We start from the raw sequence: 26,317 nt of genomic DNA on the forward strand, positions 1-26,317 counted from the left end.
CTAGCCCCAATTGTAAAGAATATTGTCTCAAAAATAAAAAGAAAATCAGGGTCCCTGAAAGGCTGACAACCTGTCTGTAATGAGAATTTAAAAAAACAAAACAAACAAACAAAAAACTCTATTTCTTAGCATGGGGATAAAAAATAAAAGGCATTATTTTCTCTGCCAAATGCTTAAGTGGCAAACACCATGGTTTGTCTGCATGTCAAAACTACCCACTTGCACAATGGCCCTCAGCCTACTGATCATGTCAAGAGACAGCTGGTCCCCCCTGCCCCCAACCTCAAGCCTGCCCCTGGTATGCAGGGCCACAGCCAGCTCAATTAGGTAATCCTATTCTGTGTTAGGTCTGTGATCAAGTCAGATGAGTGAGAAAGTCTTCTCTAATCATGAAGCTTAAAGGCACCACAGCCCTAATCCTGAGATTCCCCTCCCCCAAAGCCTGTCATCCAATCCCAATAGAGCAACTGAAAAGATTGCTCTGTAGTCAAGAGACTATGTTCCACAATCATGGTGACAAGTGTTCAGATCCCACAAAACAATAGCATTCCCCATAATCCCTTTTAACCCTAGCTCAAGGGGTAGTAACAAGACTACTGAGGCTTGTTGGACTCCATTGTAACTGAGTCATGAGCCCCATGTTCAAGAAGAGACTCTTGTCTTAGAGAATCAAGTAGAGGAAGAGAAGGAACAGGCTCTGTAACTGTACCTGTGAATTAATTTATGTATGTCATGGGAAGTGAGATGTAGAAAGGTTGAAAGGGGAGAAGTGACAAGAATGAATGATGAAGAATGAGACAATGTGCTTCTGGTCCACCACATGCAGACATCTTTAATGTCCTTACTTTCTCAGAGTGTTCGACTCCAAATCCTGTGCTCCAAGATTGTTGCACTTTTACCGTGTTTAGATAATTTTTTAAATTTGATTTTTATTGATTTGTTTATTTTATATTGGGGTGTGTGTGTGTGTGTGTGTGTGTGTGTGTGTGTGTAAATGGCTTCTCAAAGAAGAAGGGAGGAGGATGACCTGAGCTGCCTTGTAATTAGGCTTTGGACTAATTTGGCAATATTTCAATCTTTCCACAATCACTGAAATCATAACTGGCTACTGGACTTTGGAAGAAAGTTCAGTGCTCCACATGGCTTCTTTTCTGGAACCTTAGTTCATAGTAAAACAAGAACAACAAAAAAGTTTCACAGCACATGTGAAGACTTAAGTTCAAATTGTAAAAATCTTGTAAGGATCAGTGCTGTAGTGCACATCTGTAATCCCAGTATATCCATGGTGACCTAGGAAATCTGTATCCATTGTGAGATGGAAGGTGGAAATGAGAGAATTCCCAGAAGCTCACAGGCTATGTAGCTTGGGATAGGAACCTCAAACAAGTTGGAATATAAGGACCAATATATAAGGTTGACCTTGAATACTGACTTTCATGTACAGGCTATGACACATGTGTTCTTACAATAGGCACACATGCAAGCATAACATGTGTCACAGTCTCTCTCTCTCTCTCTCTCTCTCTCTCTCTCTCTCTCTCTCTCTCTCTCTCCCTCCCTCCCTCCCTCCCTCCCTCCCTTTCTCTCTCTCTCTCTGTGTATGTGTGTGTTTCATACACACTCGCACACAGTCACATGTACTCACACGTACTCACACACACTGGGGGGTAGGAGTGATAAAGAAATGCTGGCTAAATGTTTAAAGCTCCCTTTATGTCCTGGGCATCATAGGACATAAGAGCCAACTCACTGAGAACTGTGCTACTGAAATGATCCAAACCAAGCAAGGAGCCGCTTCTCATGGTGGCCTCTGGGCATCAGAGGTCTACAGTACTGCCTGCAGTCATGGCACTGTCTATAACTGAATGAAAACCTTCCCCGTGACACTGTTCCCTCTAAGATGCTAAGTAGGTTGTGGCTAGGGGTTTCTGTTGTCTCTCTCACTTCATGAGGGCCAGGGTGAAGTCCAGCACCAGGGAAGAGAAGGCTGTACAGAGGAAAAAGCACTTCCTTCCGTGAAGTGTGCACAAAAAGGAAAGCTTAGCTTCCAGAGACTGAAGTGTCAGTGTAGACCGTGAAAGAGATGAAGACTGGCAGCAAGGAGGACTCCAGATCACACCAGGTCCCAGGACAAACAGAGGCTGGGCAGAGGGCAATGAACGGTCAAAGCCGGCACTAGTGCTCTCAGATCGATCTCGAGGAGGGCACGGGTAAGCTGCACCATTCGGAAATACTGTAGGGACCTACAAAGTAAGGCCAGCAAAGCAACAAAGTGTGCACAGCTGGGGAGAAAGGTAAAGTCTGGGATGCCCTTATGAAAGCAGAGAACTGAGTTCAGGTTGAAGACAACATGGTGCAGTGGAGGCATTACAAGATGATTTCTGTTCTGGTTGTCACGGCCTGAAGGAATCTTTTTTTTTTTTTTTTTTTTTTTTTTTTTTTTTGGTTTTTCGAGACAGGGTTTCTCTGTTTAGTCCTGGCTGTCCTGGAACTCACTCTGTAGACCAGGCTGGCCTCGAACTCAGAAATCTGCCTGCCTCTGCCTCCCAAGTGCTGGGATTAAAGGCGTGCGCCACCACCGCCCAGCCTGAAGGAACCTTTTAAAGCATGACAAGCAACTCCGGCCACCTTTCACACCTTATTTCTACAGATTAAAAAAATGTATTTTCATATTTCTACTTTGAAAATACTCTATCTAGGGTGTAATGAGTATAAAGAAACTTCAAAAGACTTGAACACTAGGCAGGCTGTATAGCAGGATGAATGAATTCCTGGGTTAGCATCCCAGCATAGCATTGACTAGCTGTGGTAGTTCATGCTGGTGAGTCTGAAAGATCAGGGGTACAAGGTCATCCTCACTATAGGGAGGCTGAGGGCAGCCTGGGTCCCATGAGATCCCATCTCTAAAAAATATAAAAATCCCCAGACTGAACTTATCCATCTGGATAATGGCTTCACACACGAAGTGGCCTTGGTTTCTCACAGCCATTGGCTGAGTAGAAATGAACACAAACCACTATTCATTGACACCTAGAGCCTAGCACCTGGTCCTCTGTACTGCCAGGCTGGGATTTCCTTCATCACCAGAGGTGAGCAGCTGGATCTCCAGGCTTCTACATCCCATGCTTCATTCCCTAACACACTGACAGGTGGTAGCAGCATCCTTACATCCATCTCTCCATGGTGACATAGGTAATCCATATAGGCACCCTCACGTATCTACTGCTATTTTCTCCAAGTAGAGACATCCAGTGCTACTCTAGCCCACTACAAACTGCTTCTTATGCCTTCCGTATAAAACCCATCCTTAATCCAAAGTAGAGGGGGCTCCACTCCATCATATGTAACATTATTTTGTTCTAAAATTTCACAGTTCTGTGGTACGTCGATGGTTTTCCTTGTCTACCTGCCCCTAAGTCCGGTTCTGTGGTGAAGTTTGGGGGAAGAGGCTGCAAGCACAATATTTATTTTCTCCCAGTTTAGTTCTAAACAGGGAAAGAAAAGATGCCACAATGATAGCGAGATCTGATTCTTCCACTGGGCTCTTCTTCTAAGACCACCACACTTCTTTGTTTAACTCTGCCAGTTTCAAAGACAACAAAAGGCAGCTAACTTTTAGTTCTAATAACTAGGAACTATAAAAGAAATCTACACTCGATACCTTTAGATTACATGTAAAATACACTCTTTTGTCATTCATATATCTTCCAGTAAAATAACAGTTCCCCCCCTTACCCCCTTTGTGAACTTAAGTTTGTAAACTATACCTGGAGACTGTTATAAGATGCTGTCTTTCCAAACTCTAGCCCCAAATAAAAACACACAAGAACCTGGTCTAAAATGCTCACTACTTTTCTCAGACTAATTTGTTTTTAAAGGCTTTTAAATAAATGTGACATGTGAACACGTGTGGATTTTGACACTCATACAATAAAAAGTATACCAGTCTTCTGTCAGGCAGGTGTGGTGGTGCACATCTGTAAGATGGGAGGCACTCGGGAAGCAGAGGCAAGGGGATGAAAGATAAGAGTTCAAGGCCTGTATCAGCTGCAACTGGAGAACCTGTTTCAAGAATAATAACCTAATAAACAAACTTTCCCTCACCATCTCATCTCCCACTCGCTATACCAACCCCAGAGTCAGCTGCCATTTGTCCTCTCAGTATTAGTTTTGTAATTAAGTAAATCTTATTGCCCTCCTACGAAGACTCTAGATCTATCTGTAAAAGAATATAGTATTGCACATAGACAATATCTAAATAATGTCCGGATACAGGGAATGAAATGGAGGTGTCACACTGTCACACTGTAATAATAAAACAATATATACTATTTTATTTGCTATGTAACATCTGCCAGATTCATTAAACTCTAGTCTCAAGGACAGAGGGAAGTATTCATAACCTAGACAAGATTATCAGCACAAAATTAAAATTTTCAGACTTTCTTCTTTATGAAAAGAACCAAATTTGAAAATACAATGCTGTATTAGAGGACAGCAGAAAATGAAACATAAATGTCTAACAAGACCGTATAGGGTACATATATGAGCTCACCCCACCCTTTTCTTTCCCCTGGGCTGATTTTCCCACAGGAAGGAAGAGATTAAAGGATGGATTACTTCACGCACTATAAAGGTCTCTAGGCTGACCCCACTCTTAGAGGGGACTCTTTCAGAGGAATAATGCCATAAAGAACGGTGAAAAACCACAAGCCAGCCCTTCAGAGGGCCCTCATTCACAGCCCCCATTGACTGCCATGGCCCCTCTTAGGGAATTCAAAATAATTCACTGCCCACCAGAATACGGAGTTCACAGAGAGGAAGAAAGTGGTAGCGCTGCTTTGCATCTATTTAATTTTTTTTTTTCAGGAACGTGAAGGGGGTTAATCTTCTACAAGTCCAGTCATGTGCTTTCACAAAGAACCAAGAAGGAGTCGCAAAGCCTCCCACAACTCGGCAGGAAGCTCTTTCTTTGTGCGCTCTTTTCTACACAGGTCTGACAAAGACACTAAGTGTCTCCTGCCTGGATTCTGAGGTGAGAGAAGCCACAATGACATCATCGCTACTGAAGAGCTCTGAGAGCTGAGATAATGAAGACCTCTCTGCCCAAGGCATTACCATTGCTTCAGTGCAGACTTCCTCCACTTCCAAATACCTCAGCCCCCTATTCATCAGAAGGGGCGGTGTGTTTTTCTTTATCTTCTGAACTATTAGAAAGAAATCATCACAGAGCACGTTTCCCTCTCACTAAACATAGCCTCCTGAGTTTGGTGAGTTGGTAACAGTGTGCCAGAACGGAATGGTTTATTCATAAACTTAAGGTGGGACAAAAGATCATGCTTTTGATGAAGAACAGGGATGCTATTAAATTAACATTCTTGTTATTTAAATTCCCAGAACTTGGTAGGAAATATGTCACTACATGAAAACAGCAACTCCTACACTATTAACCCTGACTAAATGTATAAACGTGGCTTTCAGGAGCAAATTGAATTGTTCAAGAACATTGAGGGCAGTTAGCCACTAGCAGTCTTTATACCATCGACTATTCTGGAAATGTTTGAGAAGCTATGAAAACTTTGAGAGAGGAGGCTTGATGAACTCAATTATCCACATACTTAGAAAACTACATACATATGACAGAGGTCTCCTGACACCAGGAAAGCCTGCTTCACGGGACACAACTGCAATTCAAAAGCAAACTTTTGTCTAAGCCCTGTTGGAAAGAGTTTACTGGCTTTCTCAAAACACATTAATTTCTCCTATAATCTGATTCATAGTACATTCTTCTTTGAATAAATATAGTGCTGCATATGAAAAAAAATGACCTCCCTTAATCTATTCTAAACAAGCTATTTGAGGGATTTGTTTCCCCCAAAGACATTATTCATCAGAAGAAAAGGTGAGGGCCTTGAGAAATAGTTCAGCCATTAAGGGCATTTGTTGTTCTTGCAGAGGACCCAGGTTCAGATCCCAGAACCCACAGTGCAGCTATAAATTATCTACAACTCTAGTTTCAAATTTCTGATGTTCTCTTCTGGCTTCTTGAGGCACTGCACAAACACAGTGCAAAGACATACATACCAGGCAAAAAGAAAAAGGTGATCACAAATTAAATAGACAAACCACATATACTGGGGACTTTGGTATACTATCTCAGTCCTCAGCTATGAGATACTCTCTTCATCTTTCAGATCCTACAGAATCTAAGGCAGATAGTTAATTTCTTGTTCATGGAGCTTCTAGTGTTTTCCAAGGAATGTAAGATACAAGGATGCATTTTACTGTTCTTAAAGGAACAGATAGGCAGTCTAGTGGATACAATTAGTATGGGTTAAAAAAATGCTCAGGAGAAAGTTTAGCATACCCAAAATAAACCCTATCTAGTAGGAAGTGAGTCTCTAATGAACACTAAGGCTGGGAATGGCGGGAGAATTCAGGACATGAATGAACAAAGATTACATTTTATCCAACAAGCAGTTTTAATCAGATGATGGCATACAATATTATAATTTTCAATGGTCACCACACCTATAATAAATCTCCAGAGACATCTCCAAAGCAGACTATTTATTCTATAAGCATACATAACAATATTCACCAGAATACAGAGAAACGACATGACTTTATATACTTTCATTTATTGTGTTCTCTGTAATTCTTATATCTGGATAGGTACTATAATATGTAACATTCATGCTCTACAATATAGAAATGAGAGCAACTTATTGGTATGTGTTCATACACACGTGGAATGAGTATACAACCCAGAAAGCATGATATATAACCTCCCACCTCTCCTAGGGCCAAGCCAAACAGGCTCAAGAATAGAACAGCTAGGGGCCTATGGGGCAAGCGGATGCTACAAGACAAAAGAACTGGTATGGTTGAAGAAGGTTCAAGATCCCAGGGAACCAGCTCCCTGCTGAGCTCTACCTGTCCTGGAACATGTAACCATAACATCCCATGAAGAGAACCATGACAACTGGTCATGTAGCATAAAAACCTGGAGTTCTCCAAGCTAATGAGGTATCTAGCTAGGCCTCAAGTGTTTAGGCAATAAGCTTCCTTTCCTGGGCATTCCTCCATGCAAAATGGATTTAATTCCTGGTTTACCCTGGGTAAGGTGTATGTATTCACATTCTCCATAAATAAAGCAGTTTGGATAAGCAAGAACCATCTTCTTCATCAAAGATCGCCACAGGTGGCAGGCCTTTGTCATAAAGAGCCACTGCCTAAATTTCCCAGAGAAGGTCTTCTCTTTTTCAGCCCACTTACTCAGAGCCAAATCTGCTTCATCCTGAGCTCAGCTGCAGACAGCCATTCTCATCTGCCCTCAGTTCCCAGTGGCATCTGGGTGCACAGGAGGTTAAGAACCACAGCATCCATCCCAGAAGAACACAGGCTAGGACCCCTATCACAGACTTCGTTCTGTATCCCCAGTGGCTTGCCAGAAGTGCTCTGGCACCCCAGCAGTGAGGCAGATACTCAGCCCTACAGAGGCCCATTAAAGTACAAGGAACATGAAATGAAATATCCCACAGGTTTGTGTGTTTGAACACTTGGTCCCAAGCTAGCGGCCCTGTTTTATTAGGTTGTGGAATCTTTGGGAGGTAGCGCTTGGCTGGAGAAGGTGGATGTTTGCGGGTTGGCTTTGAGGTCTATATAGCTCAATCCATTTTCTTATCTTGTCTTGTCTGTGCTTCATGATCCATTAAGTGAAAGCAATTGCCACACCATGCTTCTGCCAGAGTTTCCTGCACCATGGAATCTGTCACCTACTATGATAGATAGTGTCCTCTCAACTATAAGCCAAAATAAACTGTTCCTGCTCTAAATGGCTTCTTGTTGAGCATTTGATCATAATGATGATAAAAGCGACTAATATAGATGCTTGGCAATCCAGTTCAAGTGAGCTGGACCGTCATAAGGGAAAGACATAGTCATGTAAAAGTAGTAAGAGCTAACTTATAATTGAACACTTATTAAGTACAACGAACTGAAATGAGGTTCTTTATTTCAGTGTTATTTTTAAAGTCTTTAAAACATGCAATATTATTTTCCCACCTTAAAAGTGAGGAAACTGAGACTTTGGTAAGTTAAGGAACTTTACCAAGGTCATAAAGCTATTTGGTACATGTCCTTGGATAAAATATACTACAGCCAAAATATATTTACCCATCATTCACAGTTTAGACATATATATATATATATATATATATATATATATATATATATATATATATGAATTGAGTTATGAGTATCTCTTAAGTTTTGGTTAAAAATGGTTAAGAGCTATGCTTTTAAAACTATATTTCACCATAGCTCCCCATACTTTGGTCTTCTATCTTCAGAAATAGAATCTTTTTTTTTTCTCCCCAACACTGTATTTTAATCCAGACTCAGGCATCCTTCAACATCCACGGCTAGTCCCTCAAACACTGTAGCTTCCACTGGTACTTGAAAGTTGCACAAAACCTATTTTCTAGATGGCTCACTGAAGTCTTAACTGAACAATAGCTAAGTTTCAATCAGTTACATTTTAACCAGTCTTTGCTACAGTATAATGTTACATGATAGATCACATGGCTAGGTATCCAATGAACAAATAATTATCTTGTATCACAATATCCTAGAAGTTTGTTTAAATTTTCTCAGTATTATATCTTCATGTATTTCAAAAGCATAAACTATGGCTATTAAATCTATCTTTAAAGCTGACAAGAATTAGCTGATGTAATCTCTTTTACTTTTTCTATGGGGTAGAAAATAAAATTCATAAAAAGGATGCATACTAGACAGTCCAATATCAAAACAAAAACATCAATGTATTTATTTGCATTACCAGTACTGAGACTAATTAGATTAAAATGCAAATTTAAAACTAACTCAAGAGATAAGATTCAAATGACAGAGTCTGTTTTGACAAAATATCTCCAGATAAAGAAGTTACCCTATGAAACAGCCTTCATAAAAATGTCTAGAAATGTCCAGAGGGTAGTATGAAAGGGGACTGATCAGAAAATGTGTGTAATTCTGTTTTCATGCAACATGTTCTTATATTAAGCAAGTTTCTTAAAGAACTCTGTATCTATGTCATATCAGAGACTTATGAGTGGAATTATTGGGGAAGTCCCAAGGGACTAAACACTGAGCACTGTGGCATCTAGCCCCCATAACATATTAATTTCTCTGCTGTACCTCCCATTGCAAATGATTTTTAGTCACTGGGTATTTATGCAACAGAACTGTCATCACATGTGGTCTTATTTCTCCTCTGCTTCTGCAAACAATGAAAGAACACTAAATATAGATGACCTTCGTTTATATGGAAAGAAACCTAGAGCTGGTATTTCTGTCACTTTTAACACTTGTTATTCTACCTCTGAACAAAAAGATAAATCCTCAGAAATATATGATCTCATAGTGATAATGTAACTATATAGTCTGTGATTTGCATAAAATCACTCAGTCATTTCTCTATCACTGATAAATGCATCATGCTTCTATCATCTCTAGGAAAATAAATCAATAAATCTTCACATGTCAAATTCTATAGCTCTTACTATATTATTATTCTGCTAAATAGACCAAGTATCAAATGGCCTTCTTAAGTTGTATCTCTTTACCACTCTACTAATGGATTAGTAAAGTTCTTAGACCTTGTCAGAGAACTTTCTTTGTGCAGTGAATGTGGTAGTTTGAATATGCTTGCCCTATGGAAGTGGCACTATTAGGAGGTGTGGCCTTGTTAGAAGAAGTGTGTCACTGTGGAGGTGGGGCTTTGAGGTCTCTCATATAGTCTCTTCTTGGCTGCCTTCAGATCAAGATGTAGAACTCTTGCTTCCTCCAGCACCAAGTTTGCTTGCATGATGTTTCCCACCATGATGATAATGGACTGAACCGCTGAAACTGTAAGCCATCCCCAATTAAATATTTGCCATTATTAGTTTTTCCTTGGCCATGATGTCTCTTCACACAATGGAAACCCTAAGATAGAATTTGGTACCAGGAGTAGGGTGCTCAGACACAAATGAGTCCCAGTGATCTTGAAAAATATTGGGGAAGGGTAAATAGGATCAAATTACATTATATGCAATTCTGAAATAATAAAATTCTATGTAAATTGGAATAAAACTGTTTTTATATGTTAGACCAGAAAATAATGTTTATTCAGGGTTAAATTATGAATATCTAAATAGAGACATTGGAAAACTAAAAATGCTAAGGTCTTTTTAGTGAGTGAGGATATCAAATATAATCTGTGATCCTTTAAGCAACAAACCCTAGGGTAAAAGGAGCTTAAGCTTTGAATGAGGACACTTTAAGCCAATCAGTCCTCTTTCCAAAGTGTCCTCACAACAGCCCTTTGATGTACATATATACCTTGTATGTCTATGCAAAAATGAAGCTACTGTGCTGAATAACTTCTGTACTGAACAAAGAAGTGTACTGCTTGTACAATGAGAATAGAATGGCAGTCCTCCCTGTCTTTGTGCAAAAGTCACTTGCTTACTGGTCATTCCAAAGTCCTAGCAGAAGTCTTGAGTGAAAACGGAAAAGGGGGAGGCGAGGAAGGAAATGATTCCATATAAGAGTGTTGCACCAAAGAGAACAGAAACAAATGGAAAGCCATCTGTGTTCACTCAATCAGAGTAAATACTGTGAGGATAGCCATACTCAGAAAACAAGCTATAGATCCTATGCAAACACTATCGAAGTCTAAATGGTAATTTTTTGTAGAAATAATAAAAGCAATTCTAAAATAAAACATTTCTATGAACCACTGAAAACTTAAATGGCTGACAGGAAGTACCAAAGACTTTGATTTCAGAAATGAGACTGTAAACTGATAGAAGAAATTATGGGGGAAAGGTTTTCCAGTCTTGCAATGATTTCTTCTCAAGGGCCCAAGGAAGATAGACAAGAAAAGCAAATAGAGGGATGTGAAACAGTATTAGTTTATTTTCCTGAAGTAGTGATAAAATTATTCAGACAAGAGCACCTGAGGGAGAAATGGCTTATTTCCACTCAGAGTTCAGAGACATATAGCAGAGAAATCAAAACTAGTAGTCTGAGGCACCTGGCTATATTGCATCCACTGTAATCACTCTGTGAACCAATGTCCACTTAAAAACTGCTGCTACTCAACTTCTTCACTTCCCATTTACTTATTTCCCAAGATGTAAAATATGATGTTAATTGTAGTTACCTGAGTTGTTGTATCATAACTGGAATAAGATTGTAGCAGGAAGAAATGGAGTGTGCTCTTGAGCACACTATGGAGAGCTGGACAATAACTAAGAAAGAGTTTTAAAACTCATCAAAGATGGGTTTACCAGCATGGGACTGACCTAGGCTCTCTGCATATATGTTACAGTTGTGTAGCTTGGTTTTCTTGCGGGACTCCTAACAGTGAGATCATGGGCTTTTTCTGACTCTTTTGATGGCTTTTGGAACCCTTTTCTTCATACTGGGTTGCCTCACATCCAGCCTTAAAATGACGGGAAGTGCCTATCATACTGAAACTTGATGTGCCATGTTTGCTTGATAAACATGAGAGAGGCCTGCCCTTTTTAGAGAAGAAAAGGAAGAGGAGTTTATGGGATAAAGGGAGAAAGGGAAGGTTGGGGATAGGGATTGGGAGAAGAGGATGGAGGGGCAATTGTGGTCAGTATGTAAAAAAAAATAATTTTTAAAAGATAGGAGTTTTAATAAAAATAATTAAAATGGTTACTATTATTACTATTTTGTGCAATATCCATAGTTCACATTGCAAATATATAAAAATTATCCTCATATATGCCAGATATGTCCATTGGTCTAAGTCTGAACTGACAGCCTTTTAGAATATTTCTCCTTGAATTTAAGGAGAGATGCGAGCAAGGGATGGAAAATGATCCAGAAATCATAGATAATGGCAACCCTACATGAACCACACTCGTTTTTCAAATGCTGGGTAGTTCTAAAAGAGAATGGGATATTAACAAGAAACATAGCAGAATAGTTTTTCCATACTGCTTAATTAAATTCTTCCTCTTAGACAATAATAAAGAAGCCAATCTTTAATACTGACAATCACTTTCATGATACTAGATGAGAAGCTGCAGCTGCGTTCATGCAGTGAAGAAAGAGAGTGAACACCACCATCAAAACCCTGTGCTTGCTCTTCTGGCATGTCATGCAAAATTATAAATGAAGAGTTTAAGTGCTTAAGAGATTAATGTTAGGTCGAATATTCCAATTCCTTGTTACTTACAAGTCTGTTTGGTGGCATTTTATCAATACAGATATCAAACTGTACAAGACATTAATAAAACCATAATTTTCAAAAATAAATAAATATATTTTAGCATTCATTATCTTATAAGGGAATTAGTCAGCATAAATACATAAAATTAGATAGCATATGACATAACAAACTAAACCCATAGGAGTTCTGATACTGTGGACCAAACTTGGAAAACATTTCAAGGGCTACATAGTTTTAGTTCCTGAAAAGCAACATTAAAATAAGTTTCTGTGGACATTCATAGATGCTTTATATTGTTAATACTCATAGCTTTCAAGTTATCTTTTATGTTTAGCATGTGAAAATCCCTCAAGTATCATTGGCTCTGCTTTCTAACTACTTCGTGGAATAGGACAGTCTTCATATTAAATTTATTTTCTCTATAATTATTATAAACACGCAGACTGAAATATACTAAAAAAATTCTACATATATGATTAGTATTTCAGTAATTACATATGAGTTCAATAGAAGTAGCTTGACAAATGAGCCTCAGATTAGATTATAAACCACTAGTTGAGAAAATTTATAATCTAACACTACTTAAAAGAATGTTTGCTCAGTGGCATAGCTTTGTGTTACAGTAATATCTTTTATGAATCATTTAATAATAAAATAACTGCTAAAATTAATTTATGTCATTTCATAATGTCATTTTACAAAGCCCATCTCTTTGATCCATGCACAGGTCATGAGAATCTCCCAAAGCAAAGGATTGGTGCACCTAGTCTCTGCATCCACCCAGGCCCTAGCCTCACCAAGTCTTCCCATAACTCCTGCTTGTTCTGCAGTTTCATTCCCCAGTAACCAGGAGCAACTCCTAAATCATTTCTGACTACTCCATGTTTCCCACCTGCGACAAAGACACTCCTTCTTGTCACCATGACAACCATACCAGCAACACAAACACTTGTGTTTCTGTAGAAAAAATGAAAAACTCTGAAAAGAAAGCCAGGAGATAAAGGCTTGCTTCCCACTGGTAGGAAGTAATTACAAAAATTACGTTGACGCAGAGCTACTGGTGAATGAATAGCTTGTAATGTGAGGAGAAAACTTGAAGGGCCTAGAGACTCAATACAAAATATGGAAAGCTTAAGGCTGCCAAGTAAACACCCCCCTCACCCAGGGACTGCCTGGAGTAAACCTCAGCATGGCAGGCTGAGCAGTCTTAAGGGCTGGGCAGGGTATTTGTTTGTCTGTTTCATCTGATTGAATAGTAGAGGTAAATTTTGAATTCATATTGTTATTGATTACAATCTCATAAATAGTCACACAGAAAACTGGTTTGTATAGACTACAGACATCAAAAAAATGAATAATTCTCCAATCAGAGAGAAGTGAATCAAACTCTCCCAAAGATGCAGAGAATGGGATGCTATACAGATCGTGATGATGTAAAGAAGCTTCTCCATCACGAACGTGCCAAGCTTCTGTTTGTCACTAGCTAGAAGAATAGCACTCGACCCTGACAGGTACAGGAAGAGCTATAGTTTACCCAAACTGCCAACTCTGCGCTGACCATAATTCACAGTGACAAATTGATGCAAGTCTCAAACTGTGTGTGTCCAGCACGTGGTACTTGTCTATGCATCTGGGGCCGGAGATCAGCTTTGGGTAGCTTCTACTATTGCTCTCCATCTCAGTTACTGACACAGGGTTTCTCACTGAACCCGGAGCTGGCCATTTTGACTGGGCATGCTGGCCAGTTGAGTACCCAAGATCCACCTGTCTCCAGTTCACCAGCGTAGGTAAAATGTTCCATCAAGTATTTATGAGAATATATATTGCATATTTGTAGCAAGGCTTAAGTCTAATTGAAGATGTTTTAATACGGGTTTAAACATGGGCAATAAGGGAGTGAAATGGGTACTTAGCCAAGTGCAGGGCTATGAAGACACAGCTGCTGTTGTCTCCAGTGACGGTCACTCACAAAGGCAATTGTAAAATGCCCTCAGTTCCCAATGGATCTTCAAAGTTATGGTCAAATTATCCCACATCACCTTCACCAAGACTTATTCTACTCACATTCATATGCCCTAATTCAGAGATTTCTTAGGTCTCAAGTTAGAATTCTGAGATATGTCAGGTCTGTGCCTCTGTTCCCTTTTTCAACCCACAAGATACACTCTGTGACAAATACCTATCATTTTCACTCCAATCTCCACCTGCATCTGGCACTGTGGCTCCATTTCATACTTGTTCTCTTGTTACAAATCACTATTGTCCAGGCTGTAATATGTTTTAATTTAGAACCATTACAAAACTTTCAACTCAGACATTTGGCATATCTGCGTGGCTAAACTACAAAAGGCTTCAAAAAGTAACCAAGCAATTATTGGGATAAGTAGAAAAAAGGATGAAATGTTTCTATAGGCTGTACTGATAAGCTCTGCAGGGTAACCACTTGTGAAGCAATACTCTCCCCCTGATAACTTGGTGTCAGAAAAATGACAAAGACATGCTCCTCAAATCTGTTTCTTCCTATTTACACCTTAGCTTCTCTATTGTATTTCTCTTATGGCAACTCGTTGACACATCTTCTAAGATGGACTCCTGATTGGACCCAAAAAAGCATTATTTTATATAGGACTTTAGTATGTATTTATAAATCAATATACCTTCCTAATTCAGTATATCTTCAATTGATGAAATAAATTACAAAACATACTCATTATTTATACTTGGACTGTACTACATCTATAAAAAATACTGAGGCCGTCATCCTTTGACTAGAAGAGAATTGGGAGGCTATAGTTTTGGTGTTTAAATTTATGAATCTGAACTCTTCTTGTGCTAAGGGAAAGAGTTAAATTTTTGATACAAATAGGTAAATAGTCTCTAAAGCAAGTGTCCCATGTCTGAGCTACACCTCTACCTTATTTCCATTCTACCAAACTGTGCAGGAATGGTTCTAATGATTTGTCTTATTTTGGCTCCTAAAAAACAATGCTTCCAGACCTCAGGGTTCTGCCATATTGCCATTGGCTGGACAGGAAGATAGGGTGGGAGTTTTAAATTTCATAGCTGAGGGGCCAGGAGAGAGAAGAAAGACAGAGAATTGTCATGACAGGAAGGAGAAAGATGAAATTTAAAGGCCTGCTGGCATGTAAAGATACAGGAAAATGGCCCTACAGGCCAATTCCCTGATTGGGTCTGGGGTAGCAGAGATGAAATACAGATTTTAAAAGATGTTAACACAGGAATACCAGAGGGGAATGTTTGATAGCCATGGGGAAGATTAGAAATGCCCAACTATTGAGCTGGTGGAGGCATATCAAAATTAGCTGGTGCATGTGTGTATCTTTACTTAGCAAATAAGAAGAGCTCTTGGGTGGGTACATGTGTGTTACCCACCAGGAACCAAAGTGGTTTAACTAATCCACTACTACAGATGGTGTACAATGTGGCAGGCAAGAACTCACTACTAAAAATTACTTAGAGATTTTTGGGTGGAATACACACATGCCATGATATAGGAGAAGTAGAGAACTGTCTTCTTAATTTTTTTCTTTTTTATTTTATTTTATTGGGTATTATATTTACATTTCAGATTTTATCCCCTTACTCCACTTCCCCCCACCACCCAGAAACCTCCTATCCCACCCCCCCTCCCCATGATTCTATGAGGCTGTGCCCCCACCAACACCCCGCCCCCTCTTTCCCCTCCCCACCCTCACATTCCCCCCCCCCCCCACTCTGTGTTCGTCCTTCATGGAACCATCCTAAAACAAAAGAATATACATTTTTCTCAGCACTTCATTGTACCGTTCCAAAATAGACCATATAATTGGTCACAAAACAGGCCTCAACAGATACAAAAGATTGAAATAATCCCTTGTACCCTATCAGACCACCATGGACTAAGACTCATCTTTAATATGGACAAAAACAATGGAAAGTCCACATACACATGGAAACTGAACAATGCTCTACTCAATGATGACTTGGTCAAGGAAGAAATAAAGAAAGAAATTAAAAACTTTTTAGAATTTAATGAAAATGAGGACACATCATATTAAAACTTGTGGGACTCCATGAAAGCAGTACTAAGAGGAAAACTCATAGCTCTAAGTGCCTACAAAAAGAAACTGGAAAGAGCATACACTAACAACTTGACAGCACACCTGAAAGCCTTAGAACGAAAAGAAGCTAATATACCTAAGAGGTAGGTGTACACAGCAGGAAATAAAAAATCAAATTCAGGGCTGAAATCAACCAAGTTGAAACAGAAAGAACTATACACAATATCAACAAAACCAGGAGCTGGTTCTTTGAGAAAATCAACAAGATAGACAAACCCTTAGCCAGACTAACCAAAGGGCACAGAGACAGTACTCAAGTTAATAAAATCAAAACTGAAAAGGAAGACATAACAACAGAAACTGAGGAAATTAAAAAAATTGTCAGATCCTACTACAAAGGCCTATACTCAACAAAATTGGAAAATCTGGATGAAATGAACAATTTTCTAGACAGATACCAAGTATCAAAATTAAAACAGGAGCAGATAAATCATCTAAACAGTCCCATAACCCCTAAAGAAATAGAAGCAGTCATTAAAAGTCTCCCCACCAAAAAAAGTCCGGGGCCAGATGGTTTTAGTGCAGAATTTTATCAGACCTTCCAGGAAAACCTAATACCAATTCTCTTCAAACTATTCCACAGAATAGAAACAGAAGGAACAATATCCAATTCGTTTTATGAAGCTACAATTACGCTCATACCTAAACCTCACAAAGACCCAACAAAAAAAGACAACTACAGAACAATCTCGGTTATAAATATTGATACAAAAATACTCAATAAAATTCTTGCAAACTGAATCCAAGAACAGATCAAAGCAATCATTCATCATGATCAAGTAGGCTTTATCCCAGGAATGCAGGGATGGTTCAATATTCGGAAATGCATCAATGTAATCCACTACATAAATAAACTCAAAGAAAAAAACCACATGGTCATCTCACTAGACGCTGAGAAAGCATTTGACAAAATTCAACATCCCTTTATGTTAAAAGTCTTGGAAAGATCAGGAATTCAAGGCCCATACCTAAATAGTAAAAGCAATATACAGCAAGTCAGTAGCCAACATCAAACTAAATGGAGGGAAACTGGAAGCAATCCCACTAAGATCAGGGACTAGACAAGGCTGCCCACTCTCACCCTACCTATTCAATATAGTACTGGAAGTCCTAGCTAGAGCAATTAGACAACAAAAGGAAGTCAAAGGGATACAGATAGGAAAGGAAGAAGTCAAAATTTTACTATTTGCAGATGATCTGATAGTATACTTAAATGACCCTAAAATTTCTACCAGAGAACTCCTAAACCTGATAAACAACTTCAGCAAAGTGGCTGGATATAAAATCAACCCAAATAAATCAGTAGCCTTCCTCTATTCAAAGGATAAACAGGCTGAGAAAGAAATCGGGGAAATGATACCCTTCACAATAGTTACAGACAATATAAAATACCCTGGAGTGAATCTAACAAAGCAAGTGAAAGATCTGTATGACAAGAACTTCAAGTCTCTGAAGAACGAACTGTCTCCTTAATAAGCTACAGATTTTGCCCAATCCACATGGAGATTTCTTCCCATGGTTCACTAGTACAAAGAGTTTGGGCCCAGAGATGCTTGGAAGCCCCTGCTGTGCAGAGAGACAGGTTGGCTGTGTAGAGGAAGGAAGAGAGAGGCAGACAATAGATTGCCTGCCTCCCACAACCAGATAAATAAAGGATAGAGATATATAAATTTTGATTTAATTGATTTAAGAATAAATGGAATATAATGATAATTGTTTAAATGCCCTTAAGTTTATATAAATGAATAAATATTTTTGAGGCTTTCGATTGTAAATTATAAGTCAAAGAGCAGGGAGTAAGTAGAAAAAAAAAGTACCTCAGACAGATAATAGAAGCTTATGTTAATTCAAGTTATCTAAAGGGACATATGTTCCCACAGATTAATCTCTATAGAAGGGAGAATATGAGTATACTTAGATGAATAAATAATTGAGGCTTTTGATCTTAAATTATAGGTTGAAAAGAAGGGGATAGGCAGCCTAACATATCTCAGACAGAAGAAATATAGGCCGGATCTCACTTTAAAAATTAATCTTGTAAGAACAAAACAGGAGATTGTGGAGGAGAACTATCGCATCCCATAGTATTTTCCTATATTGCTTTCATTGCCTTGAGTTGTTTTAATTACCAAAATAAAGATGATTATATGTTTGGTGGTATTTGTAATTTTAAAATTCCTCTGGGAGAGAGGTCAAGCTATACCTTTAATGACTTCCACTTACTGGACCAAGAACATGCCATTTTGGGAGAGAGGCTCTATATGTGTGGTGACAGAAAAGGAAGAAAAGACTATGGACCCCTTCCAGGGTGATATGGATCAGATATAACAGGAGAAGATCCCCTGAAAATCTTGGCTACAGAAAAGAAATACTTGAAGAAAATCTAACAGGACAGGTAGCTTGATTTGATGCTTCCTTGACGTGGAAGAGCCCAATAACTAGATTAGACATAAAAATGTCTCTAGACAAAGCTTCAGTCAAAATTAGACAATAAATCTTGTTTGTTGTGGAATCCTTACAATTCATTGTGCCATCCTTCACGTGGCATGAATGAAGACTTATAACAACTGGTAATTGATAAAATTAACTCATAAAAAGGACAGTTGTCTTTCACCTGCTCAAACAAAGAACAAAAATCCATCCTTAACTGATGTGCACATCTTGCAAAATAAATACAAATATTTTTATAGTACTAAAATTTTAGTTTTGAGATTCATATATTACAGAATGTAAATATTACAGCAATGGAATGAATGGGCACTAATATTTATAGAAATTGATACTCAAGGGAAATGTAATCCATCGATCAGGTACAACTTGTAGGATCCTTTCTTGTTTGGAAAAGATATAAGTTAAATTCTTCTGTTGATACCAACTTGTGCCCAGGCTTCACTACACCAAACGAAATTAGAAAAACTTCAGATGTCATAACTTTTACATTTCCAATCCATTTAAAATAAAATCCTACAGAATTTAACTTATATCTCCCTCAAACAAAAAAGATTATTTATCTGTCTGTTTATCCATCTATTCTGTGCCAAATACACTTTAAACAAGGCTCAATGATTATAGATTTAAGGAATGATAAAAACAACTCATATATCAATCAAAAGAACTTCATTGGCATGTAATCTTATGAAATTTGAAAGTTGAATGGATGTTTAATCATCAAGTTTTTCTTTCCTTTTACATGTTGGAGATATATAAGGGATTATTACATGTCAGTAGACTTCATGATTTACTTTAAATGTTGTCCTGTATAACTATGGTTAGTTAAGATGCCTACCCCTGTAGTAGACGTCGTCAGACACGACTCTGTGAGCCTGCCCCATTGCTGATCTCTTGTACACAACGTGAATCCTTCCTTTTTCTTCATCCATCTGCTTTCCTCTCTCCAACGGTTCAATGAAATACTCTTCATTATCGCTCCTTATCATTCCAGCCTAAAGAAAGCATAAAATGTGTTCATTTTAATTAAGTATCATTTTCAATACACAAGTACATCCTTTTAAATGGCAAGGATGCAAATCATGAGAATCATTTTTCTGTTTGATTATAGATTAAAAGCAGTTAAATTACACTAGTCATTCTTATTCATATGGGGGCTGATGAGATAGCTCAGCAGCTAAGGGTGTTTACTGATCTTCTGCAGAGTGCCCAGGTTTGGTCTCAGTCCCCACATGATGGCTGACAACTTCTTGTAACTCTAGTTCCAGGGGACTGAATGCCATCTTCTGGTGTTCAAGAGCATGTGCACACATATATTGTACAAATATATACATCCAGGCACACTGAGTCACAGACACACAAATATAAAAAAAAATGCCAGAAATGAAAAATCCATAAGAGGTACAAAATACCAAGTTTAAGCAGTGTAAAGATAAGATCATGCTACACCTATTTAAACAGAGTACCAAAAAGGGTATATTTTATTTGGTATTTCTCACCAAAAGAATCTTATATGACACAGGAACGATTTTCCCTGATGACAGTATAGATCCTTTATGAGGCATGATATATTACTTCTACAACCCATTTTCATTTCCCACATAGTTGTTACTGTGTGAGAGATGTAGGGTCCATACCACATCCCATCTTTATCCTCAACAGGCTTTGGTGGAAATCCCCTACTTCTTATATTTGTTATCCTGGAGAACTCACACATATTCATTGCTAAAATGTCCAGTTTCTCATTAACAACATCTATTGGTAGCAGAAAGCATTGTTAACTAGCCTTAATCTTACACAACGTTAATCTATTGTACTGTATACATCTATATATGTATATATATATACAACATATATGCATATAAATACACATACAAAAACACACAGACAATGTTTATGAATTGAAGTTCCATTGTTCACCTTAGTCCTTGATTTGCTTCCAATCCATTAAATCACCAAATCTTGCAGTTTTGTTTTATATATACATTTTTTTTTTTTTTACAATTCTAGTCATGTACAGAGTACATTCTGATTAAAAAACTCCTCACCTAGCTGGACGTGGCAGTTGTAGATGGCTTTAGTTCCAGCACTGAGGAGGCAAAGGCTGATAGATTTTTGTGAGTTTGAGGCCATCCTGGTCTACATAGTTCAAGAACAGCCAGGGCTACATAGAGAGATCCTGTCTCAAAATAACAGCAATTCAAATCTCACCTTCGCTAGTCTACTTCTTACCTACCCCACCCCCCATTTATAAGTCCTACATTCGTGTGTCTCTTTTTTTTTTCTTTTCTTTCTTTTGAGGCCCCTAAGTTTAACCACCATAATTTGTGTATCCACTGAAGACTGGTGGCCTATTCTGTGGATACACAACTTAAAGGAAATCTGTGCTTTCTCCAGATCCCGCTAGTAACTGATAGGGATGAGGGAACTCCCTGCCCCCGGTTGATGATCAAAGGTCAATAGGTTCAGTGTTACACAGGGTTACTGCAGGTCACTATCGCTGCTCAGAGATCAAGAGAGCATTGTCTGTACATGCTCTGAAGACAGCATGTTACAACGCTTCTCCCTATTGTCTGCCTTTTATATTCCTCCTAATCCTCTCCTAGGATGTTTCCAGAGCCTGAGAGGAGGTCGTGCAAATGTCCCTATGTAGCACTGCACACTTATTTATTCTCAGCACCACCAACAACCAAGTGTCTCCATGTTCACTGCAGTTCATGGCAAAGAGGAACAGTCTGCCTTCTGTAATTCATCTACATTACAGAAATTACCCCCCTTGAGATTGTTCACAGATCCTAATGATTCACGCAGGTGAGTCTGTGACTGAGGGAAGCAGATAAGCACTGTGAGCACTGAGCAATGACTACTAAGCCACTTGAAAGTAAGAAGGAAGGCAATGACAAGAATTATCCCATTTTTAAAAAATATTTTTCTATATATTATAGGTGAACATTTAAATGGCAGGCACCATGATACTACTTTCCTCCAGTAAAGTACAAGTAAAACTCACACTTCAAACTGAACATCTACCTTAGAAAACAAGGTGCATTTAAGTGAGGTTGGGACTGTACAAGTAGCAAGACGCAAGACAGGGTCTGGGGTTTAGCTATGATCTGAATGTGTTTTCCATAGACCCTTGCACCAGAAGTTTCACCGCATATAACAATATTGGCAGGTGACTGGGTTTAAGAGGTAAGGGCTAGAAGAAGCCAGCTGGGTTGACCACACCACCTTCAGAAGAGACTTCAGAAGAGATCAATGTAGTCTTTAAGGAACCAAGTTAGTTCTGGAGAGAGCAATGTGTTTCCAAGTGAGACACCACGTGCTTGGTGCCTTCTGCATTCAGCTGTTTTCCCTTCTGCTTGCCTGCAATGTGGTAACATGTGGGGGACTTGGCCAAGCACAAGGATCCTGTTCTTTGGATTAGGTTCTAGCCACCAGAATCATGAAGTAAATAGATGTTGTTCCTTTATAAAGACTGAGGCATAGGGATTTGCCATAGCAGCACAATAGAAAGGAAATGCTAGCATGCATGACCTCTAATGTGGATGGGTAGGAAATGTGAGTCTGAACTTCCATTAATTTAAATATAATTTAATGGAAACATTATCCTAAAGTACTGTTAAAAAAAACACACACACAGAAAATAGATTGCCAAAGACACGCCTCATCTGCCCTCTAGATTCAATCTAGCAAAGCAAAACATACAAGTCTAAAGGGATTCAAAGAAGTTTGTTACCAAACGTCCAGCAACATGGTTGATGAGCGTGAAATCAAATTAGGATACTTCCCCTTCCATAACCTCACTGAACACAACAAAATAACGTCAGGGGCTAACTGTGTTTTAGTTTATTTTATTTTTGAGATCACAATATAATTATATCATTTCCCTTTCCTTCACTACAAATCCACTCATATGCCCCCCTTTACTCTTTTTCAAATGAATGGACTTTTCATCTCTTGTTGTTACATGCATATATCTATATGTATATAGATATAGAGTCCTCATCCCTCATCAAGAAAGCTTCTCTTTGCAACAGACTAAAACAATTACAGAAAGCCATACCAATCAAAATGTGGCTCTGTAGAGCCCAATGCCAATGGACACATCTGCAAAACACACCTGCATCGATGTTTCCATGGAAGAGGAAGCAGAAAAGTTCGAAGAGCCAGAAGATCATGGAGTTTGCTGCAAGATTGTTTCTCCAGATAATATCAGAGACTAGTGACTTTTAAATCCAAATTATCTAATATATTCTTCTGTAGACTCAGCATACATCACAGTAAATTATTCACAGCATCTTAATTTCAAGTTGCACAGGGGGCTCTCTAAAACTTCTCTCTAAAATAATCACATCTTTTCAACAAATGATGATGGACTACAAATGGCCTGACCATGAAAAGGCTCAAAAAAACAAGAGTTTCCTTATGGCAGTTCATGCCTGCCTTCCGGAAGGGGTATGTGCCCTGAAAGTCACCCTAGGGTCTAGATTGACAATGGTTCTGACACTCTGCGAGTCTGCCCAATGAGCATAGAAAACCTTGTCGGGAGCATGTCTTAGTCCCAGTGTTCACTGTCTCTCTCCTTCCACACAGGATAGGGTTACACGGATCATAGCCAACTGTGAAGAGAGCCAGAAAACGTAATCTGGCTCTTTGCCCAGGGAGCGGAGACAGATTTTGATGAGCAGATGGAGGTGGCAACCTTAGATGAACTAATGTCACTTCTTTGCTTACTTTTTCATTGCTTCCCCTTGCACTTACTACCACAGTCCCAGAGTCCTGCTCTGTCTACGACTCTCCAGGAACCACCTTACTGCTGTCTTGAGGCTCCAGTCAAAGAGGAAATGCCATTACTCTTCGAAAGCTCACTCTACACATGCACATTGCCTTTTTATATTCTCTGTTTCATCAAAAAAAAGAAGAAGAAGTTATCTCCTTAAAAGTGACTTCTTATACCTTCACAGAAATTTGGCGCTCCATCTTCTGACTCAGCAATGTTGCTTCTGCTCTTTTTCTCTCCTATGGCTCTTATTACAAGTTATCACGGCTGTGTTATATGCTTGTGACTATTTATTATTCTTTCTCCTCTGCAAGTTTGTCCGCTCCCAAGGCAGCCACGTCTATCTTAATTAGCTTTTTAATCCTTAAGCACTGGCACAACATTCAGTTTTTATAATGAACAACTATCTAAATGAACTCTAGAGATAAAGGCATAAATCATAGTTACAGCTATGTGCTGGAGGCCAAACGCACACAAGAATAACTTCACTTCGCGGGGGAAATATTTGGAGGTTTCAGTCCATAATTGCTATCCCTGCATGCTTAGGTGGTTTATCATGGTGGTGGGAGTGTGTGGTGAAGAAGATTCTTGGTCTTATGGATGAGAACCAGGGCAGAGCAACTGCAAGTGGATAGAGGATGACACAGCCTCCAGGGAAAATCCCTGCTACCTTCTTTCTCCCAGGAGACTTCACCTGCCACTGTTCTGCCATCTGCCAGTGCTCTATCCAGACTTTAAAATCTCTCATGGATTAAGCCATTCACTAAGTTAAAGCCCTCATAATCAACTGCCTCAGAAAACATCCTCAGATACCCAGAGGTGCTCTTCACCAATCTCCTGGACATTTATCAATCCAGTCATGTTGACAAGCAGGATTAACCATTACAAGGAATGTACAAGTTTTATACGTTTATAATGATTTTCAAAAGATGGGAGAATTGGTACGCTAGAGGCACAGGATCAGATGTATCAGAGCTGACACATCTCTTCTCACTCAGACTGATAACCACAGCTTCTTCAACTTCCTTCTTTGATCTTGTCCCTTCCATGTTCATGACTCTGTCTTGTCATAGGCTCTACCTTCTCACTCTGCCCGAGAGGTTCCACTCCAACCTCAAAGAGTCCCTGCCAATCCCCAAACACCACAGGTGGGCACAATCTCTCTTTAAGGCCCTGGTGCTAGCTCTGTAATTTGAATCTTCTTCCTCGAGAATTCCATCCCTTTTAAGTTCTGGAGTGTGACCTCTCAGGTCAGCATATTCTAGCTTCCCATCTGCTCCTCATGCAGCAGCCAGCATCTCTTTCCTGCTCCACTGTGTAGTTAGAACATTCCACATATTCAAGTACTCGTTATCATGCTTGCTGCCTACTGACAGTCTTGGTCCTACTTCTTGCTACTCTCCTTTCCCATCGCTCACTAGCCAGGAGTTCCTTTCAGTCTGCTTTGTCCACTCTGTATCCCCACATGACCTCACAGGGTGCTTGGCTCAAACTATCTCATCTATAAGTATTACTGAATGAAAACAAATTGACAAGAAACAAAAATGAGAATAAGGTATAACATAAGATTATTCCTAAATATTAAAGTTGAGTGACTAAGAAATTAATGCTTTTCTCCACAGAAACACAAAAGCAAGCTAGGGACAGGAATACCTACTTACCAGAAATCCCAGCACATGTATAGTGGAGGCAGAAGGACATGGGAAAGCTAAAGGTAGGAAAGTTGTTTTATCTGTGTTCCCCTGAGGTACTAGGGGTAATTGCTAACATTTAATGGAGGAATTCATGAATGTTTTTCAGAAATATAAACATATCCACAATGGATTTCAGATAGATCTTGTCATATACAGTAAATAAATCTGTTGAAGAACTGAATGAGGAAAGTTTGTAAATACATTTAAGGTCAATAGAAAAAAATTTACAAAATTCTCAAAGAACCTAAAATTGTCATAAAGAAAAAACCTCCAAAGCCTAAACTCTAGACAATGGTCCATAGCCTGCTCACCTGGCATTCTGGATTCCTCTGTCTCTTCCCACTGTTCTGCCTGGTCCAGCTAAAAGGGCTCTAGACTCACTGGCATTTCCTCTAGCATACCTACTTAGCCTGCACTGGCTCACCACCCCTTTTCCCCACCAGTCATGCAGAAGTCTCTCGATGACTCTCTGTGAGCCTTTGGAACACCAAGATCCAACTTTACACAAACTGTGTGACATTTACCATTTTATCACATCCCAGGGTAGCAAACAAAAACTGGCTTAATGCAGATGGCTTATATTTAGGAATAGATGGAGAAAGCATTAACACAAATAGAACCAAACATCATAGGGGGGAAAGGTTAAAGGATTGGCAAGAGAGAGAGGAGGAAAACATGAAAGAAGGGTCCGGGTCCCCAAGGAAGGAGCTGCTTTATACAAAGAATGAGGCCTGTGAGAAGCAACCTGAACAAACTGTGGTGTTTAATTAGAGTGGTAGGGGCTGGAAACATATTACAAAGAGCTACAGAGGCAGTGGGTCATAAAACAGCATGTATTTTAAGGTCTAGATATTCTTAGCTATTGTAGGTGGGTTCCAATGTACATCTTCCCACCACAGTATATTGATTTTTCTCCTTTGGTGGTGACACAAAACTGGAGGGACTATTTAAAAGATGCCATGTTTTCAGGGGGGAAAAACAACCTTGCCCATGCATACTTAAACAAGGAAAACTCATG

At 39.1% G+C, this 26,317-nt stretch overlaps 1 protein-coding gene across 2 annotated transcripts in view; it reads right to left on the reverse strand.

The window, feature by feature from the left end:
- The window catches only part of Adamts3 (ADAM metallopeptidase with thrombospondin type 1 motif 3), a 212,053-nt gene that overhangs the window by 76,776 nt on the left and 108,960 nt on the right, over window positions 1–26,317 (reverse strand). For both annotated transcript variants that reach the window (XM_034509359.2, XM_076938761.1), the window contains exon 4: window positions 19,661–19,817. In XM_034509359.2, coding sequence (XP_034365250.1) covers window positions 19,661–19,817 — 157 coding nt within the window. The remainder of the gene's footprint in view (window positions 1–19,660; window positions 19,818–26,317) is intronic.

Source organism: Arvicanthis niloticus, chromosome 7 (assembly GCF_011762505.2).
Source record: "Arvicanthis niloticus isolate mArvNil1 chromosome 7, mArvNil1.pat.X, whole genome shotgun sequence".
In the NCBI taxonomy this organism is placed as follows: domain Eukaryota; kingdom Metazoa; phylum Chordata; class Mammalia; order Rodentia; family Muridae; genus Arvicanthis; species Arvicanthis niloticus.